The 23,510-nt window shown below is 36.5% G+C and overlaps 1 protein-coding gene across 2 annotated transcripts in view; it reads left to right on the top strand.

The window, feature by feature from the left end:
* Positions 1 to 23,510, top strand: part of SGTB (small glutamine rich tetratricopeptide repeat co-chaperone beta) — a 48,134-nt gene that overhangs the window by 18,528 nt on the left and 6,096 nt on the right. The window contains exons 6-8 of one of the 2 annotated variants that reach the window (XM_067730817.1): positions 18,624 to 18,728; positions 22,748 to 22,874; positions 22,989 to 23,051. In XM_067730817.1, the coding sequence (XP_067586918.1) occupies positions 18,624 to 18,728; positions 22,748 to 22,874; positions 22,989 to 23,051 (295 nt within the window). Of the gene's footprint in view, positions 1 to 18,623; positions 18,729 to 22,747; positions 22,887 to 22,988; positions 23,052 to 23,510 lie in introns of both variants that reach the window. The other variant, XM_067730815.1, reaches the window with a different exon arrangement.

The raw sequence follows: 23,510 nt of genomic DNA, 5'->3' as shown, positions 1-23,510 counted from the left end.
CAATAGAACTTTCTGCAGTGATGGAAATGTTCTGTATCTGCATTGTCCAGTACAGTAGCCACTAACCACAGTGGCTGTTAAGAACTTGAAATGTGGCTAGTGCAATGGAGAAACTAAAATTTTAATGGTTAATTAATTTAAGGTCAATTTAAATTAATTAAATTTAAATAGCCATATGTGGCTTGTGGCTGCTGTACTGGACACCATAGCTCTATATTAAAGATAAAATCCCTTTGTCCTAATTGCATAGCTTATTGTTTGCCTTTTAATGTTTTTCATATGTAAAAGTTTTAAATATTTATGTAGACAAATTTGTTTATCTTTTCTTTTGCATTTTATTACAGTGTTTTTAGGCTGAAAGCTCTCTGCATTTACAGACTTGGCAAATAACTTTTATTTTTTCCTTTACGTTTAAATTTTGTCATGCCAAGTCTATTTTAATCAATCTGAAGCTTTTTATGACAGATTTATAAAAATTACCTTTTATTATATAGTAAGTTCTTAGATTTGAAAGAGGTCTTCAGGTTAATTTGGTCCAATCTTTCATTGAGTTATTTTTATCATATTTAGGGTATTCATACCCTTATGAGATAGTCCCTTCTCTCCCACCTTTTCTTTTGTGGTTATATCTGTTAGAAAAGTCTTCCTTGACGCTGATTTTGTTTCCCTGAAGCTCCTGTAGCTTCTCTCAATTGACTTTATTTTTATTCTTATGGACAATAATAGAATAACTGTGACTCTTCTTTTTCATGACAGTACCTTACATTTTGAAGTTTGCTACTGTATTCATTTAATTCTTTTCTCCACATTAAATGTTCACAGCTTTTTCCATTGTACCTCACATAGGTCAGTTTTAAATCTTACACTTTTGTTCTAAACTTGTTCCAGGTTACCTGTGTCTTTACTCTGTAGTTCCCAGAAGTTAGCACAGCATATCTGGCATTGGTCTGACTAGAACAGACTTGTAGAGTGCTCATTTAACCTACTTCTAGATAACATAGTTATATATTAGTGTTTTGTAGCATTATCTATTAAATTTATATTTTGCTTTGGTTTTATTAAAGCCTGTCCTTTTTCACACACTCTCTCTCCCCTGCCACTCAGTCGTACATTCATTTGACAGATTCTTGCCCAACACCTGCTGTGCACCAGTGTTGTCACAGGAGGTAAAGTTGGTTGTTTGGACTCAAATGCAGGATCTTATATTTTATCCCTATGGGATTTTATCTTGTTAGTCTTTTATTTATATGTCCCTAATCGTTTGGGATAAATTGTAAAGTACTATATTTGCTTTTGCTCCTAGCTTCATGTCAACCACAAACTTGACAAGAGCACCCTATATGACATTGTATCAGTTACAGAGTCAACTAGGGGAACAGTCATGGGGAAGTGGTTAAGAGCAGGGGTTCTGACCCACACTCTTTGGATTCTAATTTCTGGCTCTTCCACTTACATGTATGTGACCTTGAGCAAATTATCCTAACATCTTAGTTTCCCCATTGGTATAATGTGGATAATAGTATTTATCTCATCGCATTGTTGTCGAGATCAAATAGTTAATATATATAAAGTGCTAGGAAAGTGTCTAGTAAAGAGTATTGTACACAGCAGTAGCTATTATCATTATTATTTATGCAATCTGGGGTTTTTGCCTTAATCAGATTATGAAGAGAGATCCAAATTTATCGGGGTCCAAATACATTGTCAATTGTTTTTCTCTGAGTTACCAGTCTGGTGGTAATCCCGATAAAATAGAAAGGAAATGATGTTAGCCTCATAGAACTTGTTCTGAATTAATCTAATGTTATTTTCCTTTTTTTTTTTTTGATCTCTAACATTTTTTTAATGAAGATTTAGAAAAATCAAAGAGGTTTACAGTGAATATGCATATATCCACACCAAGATTTTGCCATTAATATTTTAGTATATTTGCTATATCAATATTTATTCATCTATCTGTGCCTATCTTATTTTTGATGCATTTCAAGGTAAATTGCAGCCATCAGTACACTTTCCCCCTAAATATTTTAGTATGCATGTCATTGACTACAGTTCAATATTTTACATTCTTTTCTTTTGAGGTAAAATTTACATGCAATAAAAAACACAGATCTCAACTGTATGTTCACTAAATTTTGACAAATGCATACACCTATATAACTTACCACCCCTATCAAGATAGCGAAGATTACCACCCGGGAAGTTTTCCCTGCCCCTTCAGAGTCAGTTGCCTAAAACACTCGCCAGAGAAAATCACTGTTTTGTTTTGTTTTGTTTTTCCACCATAGATTAGATTTGTCTCTGTTAGAATTTCACATAAAAGGAATCATACTATGTATACCCTTGTGTGTGAGACCTTTTTTACTTGACATAATGGTTTTGACATTCAGTCCTGTTGTTGCATGGTTCTTTTTTTTAAACTGCTCAGTATTGGTTGTTTGAATGCATCACCGTTTGTTTAGGCATTTTCCTATTCAGAGGCACCCAGGCTGCCTTTAGTTGTTGTTGTTTTTGTTTTTTGTATTTTGTCCAGAATTTAGAGTTGTTATTTTTGGAAGCATTGGATACATAAGGAATTTAGTTGGCCATACTGAACACCTACATTTTCTCTCTTCACATACATACACAAACACACACACACACACACACACACACACACAAATCACTTTGTTAATCTGTTCTAATAATCCAGCTCAGAAAAATAGAAAATCCAAAAAATTTGTGGAGAATTAATTTCCCAAGCTCTGCTTTTATGTTTAGATTTTATTCTCTGTAATAAGATGACTAGACATGTTTTCATTTAGCATATGAAATCTTGAAATAAATACATTTAATACTGCACAGAATGCTATGACCAGGTGTAAATGTTATCAGAAAATTGATTATTTATAGAGCTCCGTAAGCCATATACTTTTAACTATGAATATGATGAATCTGAGCCTAGATAAATCATTTATTTTTAATGAGATTAGTGTTTGTTAATAGTCGCATGTCCACTAGTACAGTATTAGAAGAGATTCTTGGCAGTACCTGTACTTGCTTTTCATTTAATTATTGTTAAATTGAAATGAATAATTATGCTTTTTTGCATTTAAATAGTATCTTCTTCCCTGAGGAGTTCAGTAATAGAGTATGCAATTTAATATTAAATAATTAGAAAACTTTATTTGCAAATATTAAATAAAGCTTTAGGAATTTTTTTTAGACTCAAGTGGTTATAAATACCTCAATAGCCTGTAGTTTGCCAGCTACCCCTTGCCATTTTTCTTAGCCAGCTGACTGCCATGAGTTGGAAGCTCAGAATAGCAGATCTAAATCTTTCTTTTGATATTCATTTTCACAGTTTACTACTAATCAAAATATTGTTTGCATATTAAACTTGCTAGGATGAAAGTTTACTTCTTATAGAAGTGACTTTTTTATTTGATTAGAGAACAATAAATTGGTATATTTCTTAAGCATGAATCTTTCTTTTCTAGACTTAATCTTCTATTTTGGGCTTTTAGGATCCTAATGATGCTTTAGGCTCAGCTCAGATACCAGGACAACATGAGTCCTTCCTTGAAAAACTATTATTTAGTTTTGCTTTTATTCTATGTTCCTAGCACTTACTATGATATATAACACTTATATAAGTTTATCATATATGTTCTGCCTTATATGCATACTTGTTTTATTTCTTCAGCTGAAGGGCAGAGATTGCATCTTGTATCTATTCGTATTCCCTGTAATACCTAGCACTGTGCCTCACAAGAGTTCAGCCAATTTGTTTTGGATGCATGGAAGGCTATAGAAGAAATATAAGAAATTTCCGGTGATGTTGAAGTGACCAGACACTCAAATTAACACTTGTATACATAAAACAACAAATGATTTATAGGTCTAAAATATTTCCAAGTATTTTATAATATGAAATGATATTTCATATTAAACTCGCTAGTTTTCCATGTCTTCCGTCCCTAAACAGTACAGATCTTCCTCGACTTACGATGTTACATCCCGATAAACTTGAAAATGTCATAAGTCGAAAATGCATTTAATACACCTAACCTACTGACACAGCTTAGCCTAGCCTATCTTAAATATGCTCAGAACACTTACATTAGCCTCACAGTTGGGCAGAATCATCTAACACAAAGCCTATTTTATAATAAAGTGTTGAATGTCTTGTGTAATTTATTGAATACTGTACTGAAAGTGAAAAGCAGAATGGTTGCATGGGTACAGAATGATTGTAAGTGTGTCATTGTTTACCCTCGTGATTGCATGGTTGACTGGGAAGTGCAGCTCGCTGCCACTGCCCAGCATCACGAGGGAGAATCATGCCACTTATCACTAGCCCTGGAAAAGATCAACCTTCAAAATTTGGAGTATGGTTTCTACTGTATGAGTATTGCTTTTGCACCATCGTAAAGTCAAAAAATTGTAAGTTAAGCCATTGTAAGTCAGGGTCCATCTGTATTCTTATAGGTATTTCTTTTGTACAGCCTCATTGCTGAATACATTACCTTACACAGAATCATCTCCTTTTTCTGGGATGGATAGGTGGTTCAATGACTGAGTCCATAAATGGAATTAAAGATGTTGGGAAAGAGAGTGCATGATGGAAAGAATTTGTCTGGAAGGCCTCTCACGTGATGGGGAATTTGAATTGAAGGTGGATTTGGTGGACAGGTAGAACTGGGATAAACAGAGGGGAGGGGAAGGCATTTTAGGTTGTAGAGCATAGTTTAAAAGGTAAAATTAGGAAGCATCAGGGCATTGTACCAAGGAATGCTGGTGACAGCGTGAGCTCTCAGAAAGATGGGAACAGAGACCTCATTGTTTTGCATTTTGTTTTCTTCCACCTCCATAAGCAGCATATAGTCATTGGGTTCAGTGGGACTTGACTTTGGTTTGTTGAACTTAGAGTTGAATCTCAGTTCAGCCACTAACTAGCTGTGTGATCTTGGGTAGCCACTAAACCTTTCTGAGCCTCAATTTCCTCACTTGTAAAATAGAGATAATACTAACCACTTTCACAGGGTAGTTGTGAAGAGTAATGATATGTGTGTGTATGTGTGTGTGTATATATATATATATATATATATATATATATATATATATATATATATATGTCATAGTTCTAGGCTTTCAATATTTGTTTCTTTCAAAAACAATGTAATTCCTAGTTGTAGGAGTAGGCTTTTGCTATAATTTATTTATATGTGATATACAGTATGGGAAATGTTAGGTACCTGTAAATTTGTTTTGCCTTATTTCCTATAAAAACAGAGCACAAGTTATATTCATGCTCTCGCTCTAACAAGGTAAAGAAAGCGAGGGTGTCTGAAAACATGATGACTCTGACTGTTTTGTTCTGCTGGAGTTTCATTAGTTATGCCCTGATAACTAGACAGCAGGGTCAGAGAGAGCAGACCACACTGTTATTCAGTTCAGACACTGGCGTGTTTGGCTGCATCTCACAGAAGCTTCAAATATAGCCTGATTTCTCTTCCCTTTCCTGGATGCAGATTCAGACGCCTCTCCTCTTTTGTGAGCTGCACATTCTGCTTTCATCCCAGCTTGCAGTTTGTGATCTAAAGCTAAAGCTATCAGTATTGAAACATAGTCATACTCTTTCCTTCTGCCCACTTGTCTTTCTGGGTCTGATTCTCCCTGCTTTATTTCTGTTTTATTATCAGTATCAGAAGCTAAATATCAGGGAGTCTTCCTCTTTGTTTCCCTTTTCCATATACCTCCCAAATAGCTCATTTGTTCCCTCTTTCATTTCCATCCAGATTCTTAACTTTTGCTAAACTAGTGCAATAGTAACTTCAGTTGGCTTCCCGTTTCTACTTGCAGTCTCCACTCCAGTCTTCTGTCAAAATGATCGTTCTAAAATATGAAATTAATTGTCTGACTCTTGCTCTCTGTTTGCTAGTTCCAAATACCGTGATCAGATTTAAGCTCTTCTGGATGATACATCAGATCTTTTATAATATAAGCTCTCTCTTTTCTTTTAACTTTATTATCCTCACTCTTCTTCTTACCCCATTCCTTTCCTCTGCTCTCTATGCCCATGTAATGTGAAATTTACTGATTTCCTAAAAATGCCGTGTTGGGACATCTCTTCATACTTTTATGTGCTTCTTTATCTGCATAGAATATTTCCTACCTTATCTAATTGGGCAAATTCCTGTCATCCTTCAAGACCCTGTTAGATGTTGCATCTTTTGGGAAGACTTTCTTAATTTCTTCTCTCTTCAACCTCCCCTTCCCTGCCATGCCCTATGGAGTGATGCTGTTCAATATGGTAGCTTCTATCCACATTTGGCTGTTCAAATGTAAATTAATTACAATAAATAAAATAAAAAATTCAGTTCCTCAATTGCAGTAGCATATTTCCAGTGCTCTTTAGTCACATGTGGCTAGGGACTGCTGTATTGGATAGCACAGGTAAAGAACTTGTCTATCACAGAAAGTTCTATTAGACAGCTCTGCATACAGTTAACCATATCTGTCTCTGTGTTGCCTCTTTCTTTGATGTCTCCACTGTTGCACTTATCATACTATTTATTTATTTACATGTCTGTTTCCCTATTAGACAGTGAATGTTTGAGGGCAAAGATATACCCTCTTCATTTCTGTATACTTGATTTTGAGCTGGATTTAGCATATTGCAGGTGTTCAACAAAATTTTGAGTTGAATTGATTCAGTGAATTTTAGAAGGGAGAATTGCCTCTACTTGAAGACTTCTAATGGTGAAACAGTCACATGGCAGCATGTTGCATATATATATTCACAAATAATACATATTTATTATATATAATAATTTTATATGATATATATTTATTTAGGGAAACAAATTTCAACATATTTTAAACCTATTTAAACTTACTGGAAGAGAAATACAATGAACATCCATATATGTTTACCCTAGAGTCAATAGTAGCTAATACTTTGCTGTGTTTACTTCCTCTCTCTTTCTTGCTCTCTGTCTCTCTACAAGGGTGTGTTTGTGTGTATGTGTGTGTGTGTGTGTGTGTGTATGTGTGTACACACATATAAAATTTTCTTGCTGATCCCAAATACTTTAGTTATATCTCCTAAGACGTACCCTGCATAACTACCCTACCATTCACATGTAAGAAAATTAGCATTAATTTTCTAATTAATTTCATTAGTATTGAAATTTCTCCACTTGTCCCCCAAATACCATCTATAGCTATGTTTTTCGATCCAGAATCCAATCAAGGACTACACGTTGCATTTTGATATATCACTTTAGTCTCTTTTAATCTAGAAAGTATTCCTGTCTTTTTTGGTTGTTTATTTTTCATGACATAGACTTTTCCAAAGAGTTAAGGCCAGTGATTTTATAGAATGTGTCGTATTCTGGATATGTGTGATGGCTTCCTCATGATTAAATTTAGGTTACATTTTGGCATGAAGTCTACATAAATAATTTGTATACCATTTATTGCATTATATTAGGAGGTCCATAATTTCAAACTGTCCTACTGATGGTGATTCTGAAATTTATATCTTAAGGTGGTGACTACTATATCTTTCTATTACTCCTTTTATAATTAAAAATAATGTATGAGGGCTTCCCTGGTGGCGCAGTGGTTGAGAGTCCACCTGCCGATGCAGGGGACACGGGTTCGTGCCCTGGTCCGGGAAGATCCCACATGCCGCGGAGCGGTTGGACCCGTGAGCCATGGCCACTGACCCTGCGCGTCCAGAGCCTGTGCTTCACAACGGGAGAGGCCACAACAGTGAGAGGCCCGCGTACCGCAAAAAAAAAAAAGAGTGAGGAGCTTCCCTAAGATGGCTGAATAGGAAGACCCTGAACTCGCCTCCTCCCATAGGCACACCCAAATTAGAACTGCTTACAGAGCAAATATCTAGGAGGATGACCTGAAGACTAGCAGAAAAGATTTTCCACAACTGAAGATACAAAGAAGGAGCCACATTGAGGAGGGGCAGAGATGTGGTATAGGCAGGATACACAACCTCAGGTTGATGACCCACAGACAAGAAAGATACTTCAAGTGCAGATGTCCTCCTCAAGGAGTGAGGAGTCCAAGCTCCACCTTGTGTTCCTCAGCCTAGAGGTTCTGAACCAGGAAGGCGAGTCCCCAGAAAGTCTGGCTTTGAAAACTACCAGGGCTTACATTTGGGAGAGCTGGAGGGCTGTAGGAAAGAGGGACTCCACTCTTACTGGGCACATGCAAAATCTAACACCCTCAGGGTCCCAGTGCAGAGGGAGTAGTTTGAAAGGAGCCTGGGTTAGACCCACCTGATGGTCTTAGAGAGCCTCCCAGAGAGACAGGAGGCAACTGTCTGTCTGGGGACAGAGACACTGGCAGCAGCCATTTTGGGGAGCTTGTTCTACTGTGATGAGACTGGCACTGGGAAGTGCCATTTTGGAATCCTCCCTCCAGCCTGTTAATGCTGGAGGCTAGCACTGCCTACCAGCATGCCCACAGTAGTCAGCCCACCACAATAGAAGAGTGCCCACGGCCCACATAGAGGGCACTCTTAGCTCATATAGCCTGGTGATCAGAAGGGAGCATGATGTTGGGCCCCATAGCACATCTCCTACATAAAGCTACTTCTTCAAGATTGGGATATATAAGTGACCTACCTAATACATAGAAATAAGCAGAGAGAATTAGGCAAAATGAGGAGACGAATATGTTCCAAACAATGGAACAAGACAAAACCTCAAAAAAAGAACTAAACGAAGTGGAGATAAGCAATCTACATGATAAAGAATTCAAGGTAATTATCATAAAGATGCTTACTGCACTTGGGAGAAGAATGGATGAACACAATGAGAATTTCAACAAAGACTTAGAAAATATAAAAGAATGAAACAGTTGAATAATAAAATACAATAACTAGAATAAAAAATACATTAGAAAGAATCAACAATAAATTAGATGATAAAGAAAAATGGATCAGCAATCTGAAAGACAGAGTAGTGCAAATCACCCAAGCTGAACAGGAAAAGAGAAAAAAATAATTTTAAAAAATGAGGATAGTTTAAGGTACAATCAAGTGTACTAACATTTGCATTAAAGGGGTACAAGAAGGAAAAGAGAGAGGGAAGGGGGCAGGTAACTTATTTGAAGAAATAAGTTAGCTGAAATTTTCCCTAACCTGGGGAAGGAAACAGGAAAGAAACAGGTCCAGGAAGCACAGAGTCCCAAACAACATGAACCCAAAGAAATTCACAGCAAGACACATTATAAATAAAATGGCAGAAAATAAAGGTAGAGGGAGAATCTTAAAAGCAACAAGAGAAGCTACTAGTTACATACAATGGAACTCCCATAAGGTTATGAGCTGCCTTTTCAGCACAAACTTTGCAGGCCAGAAGGGAGTGGCATGATATATTCAAAGTGCTGAAAGGAAAAAAACCTACAACCAAGAATACTTAGCAAGATTATCATTCAGAATTGAAGGAGAGATAAAAAGAGTTTTACAGACAAGCAAAGATAAAAGAGTTCAGCACTACTAAACTGGCTTTACAAGAAATGTTAAAGGGACTGCTCTAAGTGGAAAAGAAAAGGCCACAACTAGAAATATGAAAATTATGAAAGGAAAAATCTCATTGGTATAGGCAAACACACACTAAAGGTAGTGGATCAGCAGTCTATAGAGCTACTATGAAGCTTAAAAGACAAAAGTAGTAAAATTATCTATATCTAAATTACTTAAGTGAATCACAAAAAGATGTAAAATATGACATCCAAAACATCAAATGTTGGTGGAGAGGATTAAAAATGTAGTGCTTTTAGAACGCACTTGAACTTAAGCAACCATCAACTTAAAATAGACTACAGTGTACAAAGGTTGTTGTATATGAACCTCGTGGTAAACACAAACAAAAAACCTATACAGATATAAAAAAATTAAAAGGAATAAAGACACAACACTAAAGAAAGCAATCATATCACAAGGAAAGAGAATAAGAGAAGAAAAAAGAAACAGGAACTACAAATACAACTAGAAAACAATTAACAAAATGGCAGTAAGTACGTACCTATCAATAATTACTTTAAATGTAAGTGGACTCTGTGCTCCAGTCAGAAGACTTAGGGTGGCTAAATAGAGAAAAGAACAAGACCCATATACATGCTGCCTACAAGAGACTCAATTCACATATAAAAACACACACAGACTGAAAGTGAAGGGATGGCAAAAGGTATTCAATGAAAATGGAAATGAAAAGAAAGTTGGGGTAGTAATACAAATGCAAGACAAAATAGACTTTAATACAAAGGCTGTAACTAGAGACAGGAAAGGACATTACATAACGATAAAGAAATCAACCCACCAAGAAGATATAATTGTGAATATATATGCACCCAACATAGGAGCACCTAAATTCATAATGTAAATATTAACATAAAGGGAGAAATTGTTAGTAATACAATAATAGTAGAGGACTTTAACACCCCACTTACATCAATGGACAGATCATCCAGACAGAAAATAAGGAAACACTGGCCCTAAGTGACATATTAGGCCAGATAAACTTAAATGATATATATAGAACACTCCATCCAAAAGCAGCAGAATACACATTCTTTTCAAGTGCACATGGAACATTCTCCAGGCTAGGCCACAAAACAAGTCTCAGTAAATTTAACAAACTTGAAATCATATCAAGCATCTTTGCTGATCACAATGCTATGAGATGAGAAATCAACTGCCAGGAAAAACTTCAAAAAACACAAGCTTGTGGAGGCCAAATAATTTGCTACTAAGCAACCAGTGGGTCACTGAAGAAATAAAAGAGGAAATAAAAAATAACTGACAAATGAAAATTGAAACACAGTGATCTAAAAACTATGGGACTCAGCAAAAGCAGTTATAAGAGGGAAGTCTGTAGTGATACACACCTATCTCAGGAAATTTAAAAAATCTCAAACAATCTAACCTTACACTTAATGGAAATAATAAAGAAGAACAAACAAAACCCAAAGTTAGTAGAAGGAAAGAAGTAATAAAGATATGAGCAGAAATTAATGAAGTAGAGACTTTAAAAAAAGAAAAAAAATCAATGAAACTAAGAGCTGGTTCTTTGAAAAGATAAAATTAATAAACCTTTATCCAGACTTACCAAGAAAAAAAAGAGAGATGGCCCAAAGAAACAAAATCAGAAATGAAAGAGAAGTTACAACAGACACCACAGAAATACAAAGAATTATATTATTATGAACAAATATACACCAATGAATTGGACAACCTAGAAAAAATGGATAAATTCCTAGAAATATACAATCTTCCAAGACTGAACTAGGAAGAAATAAAAAATATGAACAGACCAATTACCAGTAATGGAATTGCATCAGTAATTAAAAAACAAAACAAAAACAAAAACTCCCAACAAACAAAAGTCTAGGACCAGGAGATTTTCAAGTAAATTCTACCAAACATTTAAAGAAGAGTTAACAGCTGTCCTTTTCAAAAATTTGAAGAGAAAGGAATGCTTCTGAACTTATGAGGCCAGCATCACCAAAACCTGATACCAAAACCAGACAAAGACACCACAGAAAAAGAAAACTACCTGCCAATATCACTGATGAACATAGATGTAAAAATTCTCAACAAGATATTAGCAATTTGACTTCAACAAGACATTAAAAGGATCATACACCATGATCAAGTGGGATTTATCCCAGTGATGCAAGGATGGTTCAATGTCTGGAAATCAATCAATATGATATACCACATAAAAAGATTGAAGAATAAAAGTCATATGATCATCTCAATAGATGCAGAAAAAGCTTTTGACAAAATTCAACATCCACTTACGATAAAAAGTTTCTACAAAGTGGCTATAGAGGGAACATACCTCAACACAATTAAGCCCATCTGTAGCAAACCCACAGCCAGCATCATCCTCGATGGTGAAAAGCTGAAGTCATTTCTTCTACAGTCAGGAACAAGACAAGGATACCCACTCTCACCACGTTTATTCAACATAGTTTTGGAAGTCCTAGCCAGGTCAGTCAAACAAGAAAAAGAAATAATAGGAATCCAAATTGGAAAGGAACAGGTAAAACTGTCACTGTTTACAGATGACATGATACTATATATAGAAAGCCCTCAAGACACCACCAAAAACTATTAGAACTAATAAATGAATTCATTAAAGTTGCAAGATCCAAAATTAATATATGGAAGTCTGTTGCATTTCCATACGCTAAAGATGGACTAACAGAGAGATTAAGAAAACAATCCAATGTATAATTGCATAAAAAAGAATAAAATACATAGGAATAATTCTAACTAAGGAGGTGTAAAAGACCTGCACTCGGGAAACTATAAGACATTGATGAAAGAAATTGAAGGTGACACTAACAGATGGAAGGATATACTGTGCTCATGGATTGGAAGAATTAGTATTGTTAAAATGACCGTACTACACAAAGCGATCTACAGGTTGAGTGCAATCCCTATCAAAATGCCAATGGCATTTTCTACAGGACTAGAACAAATAATTTTAAAATTTGTATCCAGAAGACCCTGGATAGCCAAAGCAATCTTGAGAAAAAAGAACAAATCTAGAGGTATCATGCTTCCTGTTTTCAAACTAAACCACAAAGCTAAAGTAATCAAAACAGTATGGTACTGAAACAAAACCAGACACAGATCAATGGAACAGTGTAGAGAGCCCAGAAATAAACCCACATTTACATGGTCAATTAATCTACATCAAAGAAGGTAAGAATATACAATGGGGAAGAGGCAGCCTCTTTAATAAATTGTATTGGGAAAACTGGACCAGTTACTCACACTGTATATCAATACAAAAATAAACTCAAAATGAATCAAAGAATTAAACATAAGACCTGAAATCATGAAACTCCTGGAAGAAAACATAGGCAGTACACTCTTTGATATTGATCTTAGCAATATTTTTTTGGATCTGTCTCTTTGAGCTAGGGAAACAAAAGCAAAAGTAAGCAAATGGGACTATATCAAACTAAAAATCCATTGCAGAGCAAAGGATACCATCAACAAAATGAAAAAGCAGCCTACTGAATGGGAGAAGATAATTTGCAAATGATATATCAGATAATGGGTTACTATTCTAAACATCCAAAAAACTCATACAATTCAGCATCATAAAAACAAACCAATTAACAAATGGGCAGAGGACCTGAATAAACATTTTTCCGAAGAAGATATACAGTTGGCCAACAGACACATGAAAAGATGCTCAACATCACTAATCATCAGGTAATTGCAAATCAAAACTACAATGAGGTACCACCTCACACCTGTCAGAATGGCTATCATCAAAAAGACAGCATATAAAAAGTGTTGGTGAGTATGTGTACAAAAGGGAATCCTCATGCACTGTTATTGGGAGTGTAATTTGATACAGCCACTATGGAGAACAGTATGGAGGTTCCTCAAAAAATTAAAACTAGAACTACTGTACAGTCCACTAATTTCAGTTCTGGGTATTTACCCAAAGAAAACAAAAACAGTCATTTGAAGAGATATATGTAACCCAGTATTCATTGTAGCATTATATACAATAGTCAAGATATGGGAGCAACCTAAGTGTTCATCGATAGATGAATGGATAAAGAAGATGTTTTATATATACATATACACACACACATACACACACACACACACACACACACACACACACACACACAATGGAATATTAGCCATATAAAACCCCAAATCTTGCCATTTGTGACAGTGTGGATGGATCTAGAGGGTATCATCCTAAGTGGAATAAGATAGAGAAAGACAAATATTGTATCTCACTTATATGTGGAATCTAAAAAACAAAACAAACAAAATGAGAACAGATTCATTGATACAGAGAACAAACGGGTGTTTGCCAGAGGAGAGTGGAGTGGTGGGTTGGGTGAAATAGATGAAGGGAATTAAGAGGTGCAAGCTTCCAATTATGAAATAAATAAGCCAGAGGATGTAATATACAGCATAAGGAATATGGTATACAATATTGTAATAATTTTGTATGGGGAAAGTTGGATACTATAATTATTGTGATCATTCCGTAATGGATGTAAATGTTCAATCACTATGTAGTTCACCTGAAACTAACATAAAATTGTACATCAACTGTATTTCAATTTTAAAAAAGGAAAAAAATTATCTATATGGTCAGATCATGTAAATATCCTGTTCCCCAGCAATCTTTTAATGTTTTTTCGGCTGCACCGTGCAGCATGCAAGATCTTAGCTCCCCGACCAGAGATTGAACCCGGGCCCTGGCAGTGAAAGTGCCGAGTCCTAACCACTGGACCGCCAGAGAATTCTCCACAACAATCTTTTACTCAGTGTTTTATCATCCACTGATGATTTGTCCCTGAATCATTAATACATTGATGGTTACAAAATGGTGATTTTTCTAATTTTATCATTTCCTTTACATAATATTTTCTCACATATTTCTGAAATGAAGAGTTTTCTTTCCTTTTCACTCTTTTTGGCTTTCCTCCTCCTTTGTCCTCTGAAAGTATTGTATGGACTCATGAATTTTTAAAAATTTACTATTCAGTGTATTATAATAAATTGCCATAATTATTATTTTGACCCTTAAATTATCCTATACAGTAAGTCCTCTACGTACGAACGAGTTCCATTCCAAGAGCGCATTCTTAAGTCCAATTTGTTCATAAGTCCAGCAGAGTTAGCCTAGGTACCGACTAACACAATCAGCTATATAGTACTGTACTATAAGAGGTTTATAATACTTTTCACACAAATAATACATAAGAAACAGGGCTTCCCTGGTGGCGCAGTGGTTGAGAGTCCGCCTGCCGATGCAGGGGACACGGGTTTGCGCCCCGGTCCGGGAGGATCCCACATGCCGCGGAGCGGTTGGGCCCGTGAGCCATGGCTGCTGAGCCTGCGCGTCCGGAGCCTGTGCTCCGCAACGGGAGAGGCCACAACAGTGAGAGGTCCGCGTACCACAAAAAAAAAAAAAAAGAAACAAACAAACACACAGAAAACATTTTTAATCTTACAGTACAGTACCTTGGAAAGTACAGTAGTCCAGTACAACAGCTGGCATACAGGGGCTGGCACCGAGTGAACAGGCAAGAAGAGTTACTGACTGGAGGAGGGACAGGAGGCGGGAGATGGAAGAGCTGAAGGGTCGTCAGCAATAGGAGACAGAGGGTGAGCTGCAATTTCACTCATGCCTGGTGTTGATGGCACAGGTTCTGGTTCTTTGCTGGAATCAATTCTACCTTGAAAAAATGATCCAGTGATGTCTGGGTAGTAGCTTTTTTTTTTTCTCATCATAGATAACACAGTAGCACTGGATTGCATTTTGAACAGCTGCTGCCACCTTCGTGTACGTATACTGTTCTACATTTGGGTCTTGTGCCTCAAAAACTAACAGTGCCTCCTCAAATAAAGAAAATCCCCTTGAAATTTCCTGCATCATTAATCTCTTTGGTTCTTCAGTTACTTCTTCCTCTTGTCTCTCTTCATCCTTTCTCTGGGCCTCCAATCCTAGAGCTTCTTAGCAGTACCAGCTACATCACCGCTGCTTTTACACTTGCCTCCTGACATCCTGGGCTTGAAATAAAGATACCGTACTACTGTACTGTATACAGTACTGTACAGTAAAATACACAAAAGCAAAATCACTTGTAGAGGATGCACGCACGTGACAGTGTAAGCCAGACACATGAACTAATTTATGGGATTGGACATGCAGACGCATGTTCACATCTTTGAAAGTTCTCAACTTGAAGGTTCATATGTAGGGGACTTACTGTATTTGTCTAGTGGGAGTCCCTTTAAACTGGCTGTGTGTCCTCTTACATACCTTCATTTGTTTTTTGAACACTTTCTTGCTTTCTGGGAGAACAGGGTATTCCAGATTTGCCTTGTACTTTCTCTGCCCCTAGACCTGGGCTCAGCTGTTTCTGCAAGGAGCTCCTGTTCCTTTTAGTGCAGAAACCAAGATCTGATTGCAAGACCTGATCATTGCTACTGAAGTGTTACTTCTTCTAGGTCCTTTTAAAGGACAGAGCTAGGAAATATATTTTTGGAAAAGTCATCACTTTATCCAGATACCCTCAATTCATATCCAGTGTCACAGAGGTTATCTTTACTTTCCCCCATTTTATATTTGTATCTCTCTCTCACAAGAGAGCCCTGCTTTCCAACAGCACCAGAGTACTTACTCATTAGCTCTATCCTTCAGCTGATATTACAACACCAGTGTTACACCACAAGCAAGCCTACTAAGGAAACTTAAGGATTTCTTTGCGATTTATTTTTTATTCTTAGAATGCATCTCACTAAGGATATATACTCAGAATTCTGTGTTTGAAAGTTACTGGGTTGTCCAAAAAGTTCATTCGGGTTTTTCCATTAACATCTTATGGAAAAACCCAAATGAACTTTTTGGCCAACCCAATACTTGAATTCTTTCTTTTTGACATACAGTTAGGATCATTTGTTTCTGTTTTATTCCATTTGAAGGTTTTCTTTTTCATCCTTTTTGAAGTGTCATTCTCGTTTCTATCCCATTTACCCCATTCCCACCCATCCTCTAGAGGATGAGAGTGAGGCTTTTAATATAGGTTTGACTTCTGAGTCATGGAAATGTTTTTCATAAAATTAAACTAAAAAGAATGTTAATATATTATGACTTTGTATCCTTAATAATGTTCTTTGCCTTATGTCTGATATTAATGTTCCTACACTTGCTTTGTTTTGCTTGGTTTTCAGTTTGTCTCATTGTCTTTTTCTACCCCTTTAACTTCAGCCTTTGTGTGCTTATGTTGTAGGTGATATCTTATGTATACAGTTTTAGAATCTGATGTTTATCTAGGCAACTTTGTGATTACTTACATATTTGAATTATTTTCTGCTATCTTATATTTTGTCTTCTTCTCCCTCTCCTCTGTTTTTTTCTTTTGCCTTCTATTGTTAGTGATTGTTATTTTTATTTCATTTTTTCTTTCTAATTATTTGGAAGTGATACATTCTGTATTTCTTCTTTTAATGGTCATTTTTAATGGACATTCTTGTCATCCTGTTAGTTTTTTGTTTTTTCTTTTTTATAAATTTATTTATTTCTGTTTTTGGCTGTGTTGTGTCTTTGTTGCTGCACACAGGCTTTCTCTAGTTGCGGCGAGTGGGGGCTACCCTTCCTTGCAGTGCGCGGGCTTCTCATTGTGGTGGCTTCTCCTGTTGCAGAGCACGGCCTCTAGGTGCATGTGCTTCAGTAGTTGTGGCACGGGGGCTCAGTAGTTGTGGCTCACGGGCTCTAGAGCGCAGGCTCAGTAGTTGTGGCGCACGGGCTTAGATGTTCCGCGGCATGTGGGATCTCCCTGGACCAGGGCTCGAACCCATGTCCCCTGCATTGGCAGGCAGATTCTTAACCACTATACCACCAGGGAAGCCCCATCCTGTTAGTTTTGTGTTGAGTATTCAGTCAAATAAACTCATAGCACTTTTCCACATGAACTACCAAAATGGGTTTATTGAATCATCTACTTTCATATTTATATTTTTTAACTCAAGCAAAGAAGACTATGTGTTTATTTTTTTCAAATTTTATAATCTTAGTTTGAGAAGTAGTCTCGGTCATTCGGTATAAACAAAGGTTGACAGAAAACTGGACTCACCACAACCTTTTCTTTACAGTCTGCCAGCCCTCAGCCATCACCCTTGCCCCTGCCCCAGAATCTAAGCACTATTAAGGCCAGGAATATTATTTTGATTACTGTTCTGTCCATTATGTCTAGAAAAGTATCTATGCATTAGCTCACCCTTAATAGATATATTAGTTGAATGTGTAAGGTAGAAATACTTATTCTGGAGAAGAAAGAATGGGGTAATGGTGGGATGGAGGGTAGGAGACATTACGGAACCTTTTAGTTTGAAGGACTTGCATGTTGAACAGTAATTCTACTTGTTTAGTATGGCCCTGAGGGTTGAGGTGAACACTACTACAGGGAAACAGAGAGCTGTATACTATCAGGATTGTGTGGAGGGGGGTAAGTAGCTTCATTGTCAAGTCCCAGTTATTTCAGGAGAGTTTTGTTAGAGGTAACTTAGACGGGTTTAAATAGTCCTTAATTGCTCTGAGATTCTATGCTAAGTAGATGGAATACATTGCCATACTTAATTTACAGTCAGATTCAGGCACACAGGTTAAGTTTCATTTTTCATCTTAGACTTGTAGATGATCTTAACTTTACTAATAAAGTGATCATTTAACAGCACAACACTCTGAGTGGCCATTCACAGCAATCAATCACTCTGTGTGCCTCCCCAGAAGTCCCAAATGTCCTGGTGTTTTCAGTTTTCTGTTTGGGCAAATTAGAAAGGCAATAAGCAGGTAGATCAGTTGATCAGTTGTAGGGTTCTCATATTTATCTTTTCTATAGCAAAGCAAACTGGGAAAAGCAGACTGCATATTTTCTCTGAATTTTGTTTCTGAGTTTTCATTTGATTACAGAATTATTTTAGTTTGATTTAGATATTTACTGGGAATGATACACAAATTGGGGCAAGTTAAATGTAGTTTTATTAGCACCTGGAAATCTAAATTAGTGCCTTGAATGCTCCTTATAATAAAAATCTCTTCTCTTTCTCTTAGGGCTGCTGCTCAGAGTAAATTAGGTCACTACACAGATGCAGTAAAGGATTGTGAAAAAGCAATAGCGATTGATTCAAAGTACAGCAAGGCCTATGGGAGAATGGGGTAAGTTTTGGGAGAACGTTCAAAGTACAGAACAGAACTGATATGCTGTTCTTAATGGCTTGGTTTTGAATTTCCTGCTTTATATTGTACCCTCTGAACTAATAAGAAGATAAATATAACATTTAGGTAGGAAATGACTGCAGTTTCTGACTTGGGAGAGAGATGATTAGTGTTTGATGAGTGGTTGGTTTTGGAGAAAATCATAACAACCATACTGAATAGACCTACTTCATATTCAAGGCTACAAATCTCAAGTAAGCACTCAGTATTTTGGCAGATAATGCTACTCCACTTCCTTCTAGATTCACCTTACTACTCTCTGAGTTGACTGTTTCACACCTACTCTTCAAATTTCCACTGCACATTCCATGGTGACTCTCAACTTTTTACTCAATTGAAAAATAGAATGTATTTAGAAGAAAAGTGATTCATCTTCTTACTTGCAAATCTACCAGTCTACTTGCACTTGTATCTACACAGATTATCTTTTTTCTGTTAAAATGGAAGGGTTCTTGTCTAAGACTACTGCATTCATTCATGCTTGAGATCTCATTCCTTGGTACCTTCTCCAGGACTTTACACTTGTAATCATCTCCTTTATCTTCTACAACACCAGCTTTCCTATCTCTAACAGTGCTAATGACTGCATGTGAAAAGATCATAAAAAATCATCTGTTAGAACCATCTTTCACACAGCTACATCATTCCTTAGTTCCACTTTCTCTGCAAAGACCCTAATAATTGTCTGTACTTGCCGTCTCGTCTTCACCATCTCTTATTCTCTCTTCAGCTCACTCCAGTAGGACATTTGTCTGTATCACTCTGTTGAGAACTCTATTCAAAGTCACCAGTTGTCTATATTTTTCCAAGGTCAGTATTCAGTTCTGTATCCTCACCCTTCCCCATCTTTTTAGTATTTGGCATGATTAACCTTTTTTTTTTTTTTTGGCAGCAAGGCTTGAGGGATCTTAGTTCCCCAACCAGGGATTGAACCTGGGCCATGGCAATGAAAGTGCCAAGTCCTAATCACTGGACTGCCAGGGAATTCCCATGATTAACCTCTTTTTGAAATACTTCATTCTCTAGGCTTCTGTGACACCACACTTCGTGGTTTTCCTTCTATTTCACTGGACGCTCTTTTCCAGTCTCTCTTACTAGTTCTTCCTCCTCTGCCACGTGTAAATAATGGTGTGCTTCAGGGCTCTTTCCTCTGCTGCTGCTGTTTCTCTTTTCTCTTTGATTTCAAACTGTCCCATGCTTTTAAATTCCATCTACAGTCAGTACTCTGTATTAATGAATACTGTATTTAAGATTCACCTACTTGCTAAAATTTTTTTTGTAACTCCAAATCTGTACTCAGTATGCTTTGTGGTCATCTACAGATTGGTGAAAAACTTGAGTCATCTGATGTGCAAGATCTCAGCTGAGGTCAGATGAGGCAATGCTCTACCTTTTTGTTTCAGCTCTCATGCTGTAAAATGAGTGTCCTTTTCACAGTCTATTTAGTGCTATATTTTTTGCATTTATGTGCTTTTTGTTGTTGGTTTCTGTTTACAGTGGCCTGCAAACATAGGCTGAAGTGTTGTCTATTGTTTTCGCATGCAAGAAGGCTGCAATGTGCCTCACCAAGAAAATACATGTGTTAGATAAGTTTTGTTCAGGCATGAGTTAGCGCACTTGGCTGTGAATCAGTGATATGTGTTACATAAGGTTTCTTTAAACAGAAACATACATAAATCAAGGTTATGTATGGATTGGTTGATGAAAATGTTGTTGACCAGAGGCTCACAGGAACACAACTTTTATTTCCCCTAGAACCAATTGTTCCGTATTTGCTAATTTAGTATTTGCAGTGACCTTTTAGAGCATAATTACTATGGATAAAGAGAATCAACTGTATATGTTGATGGATCTCTTAAGTTATATGTCTGAACTCCATACTCATATATTCAGCTATTTTTCATCTCTACCTAGATGTTTAATAGGCATTTTAAACTTAACATGTCCCAAACAGAACCCTTGTTCTCTTCTTAAATCTTTCTCACCTCAGTAAATATACTGTCATTCTACCTACCCAGTGCTCCAGTCTAGGAATCATCCTTCATTCTTATTACACCTGACACATCTAATCTATCAGCAAGTCCAACGAATTCTAGTTTCTACATATTCCTTGAATTCAAGTATTGATTGCTCTCTTGCTTACAACTGTAGTCCAAATTACCATCTTGTACCTAGGCTGCTGCAATAGCTTCTTAACTGGTCTCCCTGCCTTCACTTCACTCTCCCCAGAGAAGCCAGAGTGAGCTTTCTAAAGCATAAATCACATTATGTCATTCTGTTACAACCAGAGTAAAATCCAGACTCCAAACCACGGTCCTATAATATTCCCTGACGTCATCTCTTCCCACACTTTGTTTTCTGTGCTCCCTCCTCAGCCTTTGTCCTGTTCCTTAAGCATACCAAGCTTGCAACGTTCTCAGGGCCTTGGTGCTTATTGTTGCTTCTATTTAGAATGTCTCTCCTCTAATTTTCATATGACTGCTTTCTTCTTATTGTTCAGGTCCTTTCAATATGGCTGCCTTTGAGCAGCTCCCCTATTCATTCTCTTTAAGATTACTGGTTTTTTATTTGCATGTTTATTGCTTATCCTCCCCTGTAGAATGAAACTTTCTTAAGCTTAAGGACTTTTCCTTTTTCACTGAGGAATCTAAAATAGTGCCTGCTACCTAGTAGGATTCCAGTAAATATGTGTTGACTTAGTTAAGTGAGGACTCTGATGAAGTATCTTTCATGGTTGACTGGTAGAAAACTAATTAGGTTCTGAGATTTTTTTCTATGATTAGGCATTATATTTTATCTAGATCAGAAGTCTGTGAGATAAGTTGGCCAAGAAAGAATTGGAGTAATTTGTTAAAAATAAACTTAGGAAAAAAACACTCTATACTGTCTCTTCATATATACCATTATTGTTTAGTTCTGAAGTAATATTCCAATAAATAAATTCTAACTAGGTGGAGGAAAACATTAAATTTAGTAACTAACTCTTTGACCTGTGCTTGGGATAATGTTATTGAAGTGTAAAGGTTGCCAATTTAGTTAGTTGTTTAACAACTAACATGTCTTATTCAGGAGTAGTTAGCTAATACCCCACAGCCTACTTTCATTTTTTATTTTTCATGGTAAATTGATATTTATTGTGACTCAATGTCTCTGCTAAGAAGGAAGAAAGAAAGTGGGACATAGTGAAGGGCAAATCTAGTTCAGAGTTCTTTAAATGGTTTTAGCATCATGGAGTTATATGACCACAGAATTGTTAGCTCACATCTTTATGGAGCTTAATCATTCATAAAGCAAATTACTTTACATATTAGGCTTAAAAATGGAAGCGTATGTAAGGTTCATTTCTAATCATTAAGTTCTTTTAAAAAATTATTTTTATTAAAGTATAGTTGATTTACAGTGTTATGTTAGTTTCAGGTGTACAACAAAGTGATTCAGTTATACATATATACATATCTATTTTTTTTCAGATTCTTTTCCCTTTCTAATCATTAAGTTCTTGATTCATGTCAGACAGCCGAGGTTGTCACCAAGGAGAATGGAGAGAGTCCAGACTTACAGAATCTTGGAATTAGAAGGAAGTGATACTCCTGTGAGCCATAGTACGGTTGGCCCTTGAACAATGTGGGTGTTAGGGGTGCCAACCCTCTGCTCTCAAAAATCTGTGTATAACTTATAGTAGGCAACCCTTTGTACCCGCAATTCCTCCATGTCTGTGGTTCCTCTGTATCTGCAGATTTAACCAATCTCAGATTGTGTAGTACTTCTATATTTACTATTGAAAAAACTCCATGTATAAGTGGACCCATGCTGTTCAAGCCCTGTTGTTCAGGGGGCAACTGTACAATGAATAAATTTAGTGTAATCTGGATTCAAATTGAATACAAGATAGATATTTGACTACATTTGTGGTGTCTTGATGTTCTTTAATCATATATCTTACACTGTATTCTTTTCAGGCTGGCCCTCACTGCCATGAATAAATTTGAAGAAGCAGTTACAAGTTATCAGAAGGCATTAGATCTTGATCCTGAAAATGATTCCTATAAGTCAAATCTGAAAATAGCAGAACAGAAGTTAAGAGAGGTATCTAGTCCTGTAAGTTACTAATGCCAAATGAGTGAAATATTTTGTCATTCACAATTTATTGTAATCAAATTGTAGTGTTTAGAGTAATTTTCATATATAATTGTTTTACAGACAGGAACTGGATTGAGTTTTGACATGGCCAGCTTAATAAATAATCCAGCCTTCATTAGTATGGTGAGTATATTTCCTTTTCTGCTTTGCTGGCTCTATTTTCCATTAGAACTATATAGTTCCAAACTTTTTAGAAACAAGTAAGAGAGCTTTTGTGATGGCGGTGGTAGGAGAGTGGTGATATAAAGCTATGGCTGAGGTTTTAACCTGCCCCTGTACTGCTTCGTGAAGAAGCCATGGGTGGACTTCAGGAAGCCCATGGATTCCCTGGAATTGTAGATGAAAATTTGTGTACATGTGGATATGTGCATTTTTTCTAGGGAGAGAACCATATTTTTCATCAGATTGGCAAAGGGGTCTGCAAATCTACAAAAGGTTAAAAACCACCCTCTTACATGAAAGTGACCCTAGAAAGGTCTAGTAATCAGACTTCTAATAGGATTTTGGCTATTGTGGTTTCCTAAGCTCTTTTGGCTTTATTGATCTGATAGTAGGAAGTAAACTGCTGTCAATATCCTTAGT

This window comes from Pseudorca crassidens, chromosome 3 (genome assembly GCF_039906515.1).
Source record: "Pseudorca crassidens isolate mPseCra1 chromosome 3, mPseCra1.hap1, whole genome shotgun sequence".
NCBI lineage: Eukaryota > Metazoa > Chordata > Mammalia > Artiodactyla > Delphinidae > Pseudorca > Pseudorca crassidens.
The sequence above is the reverse complement of the archived record's forward strand: the minus strand, read 5'-3'. Positions and strand labels throughout refer to the sequence as shown.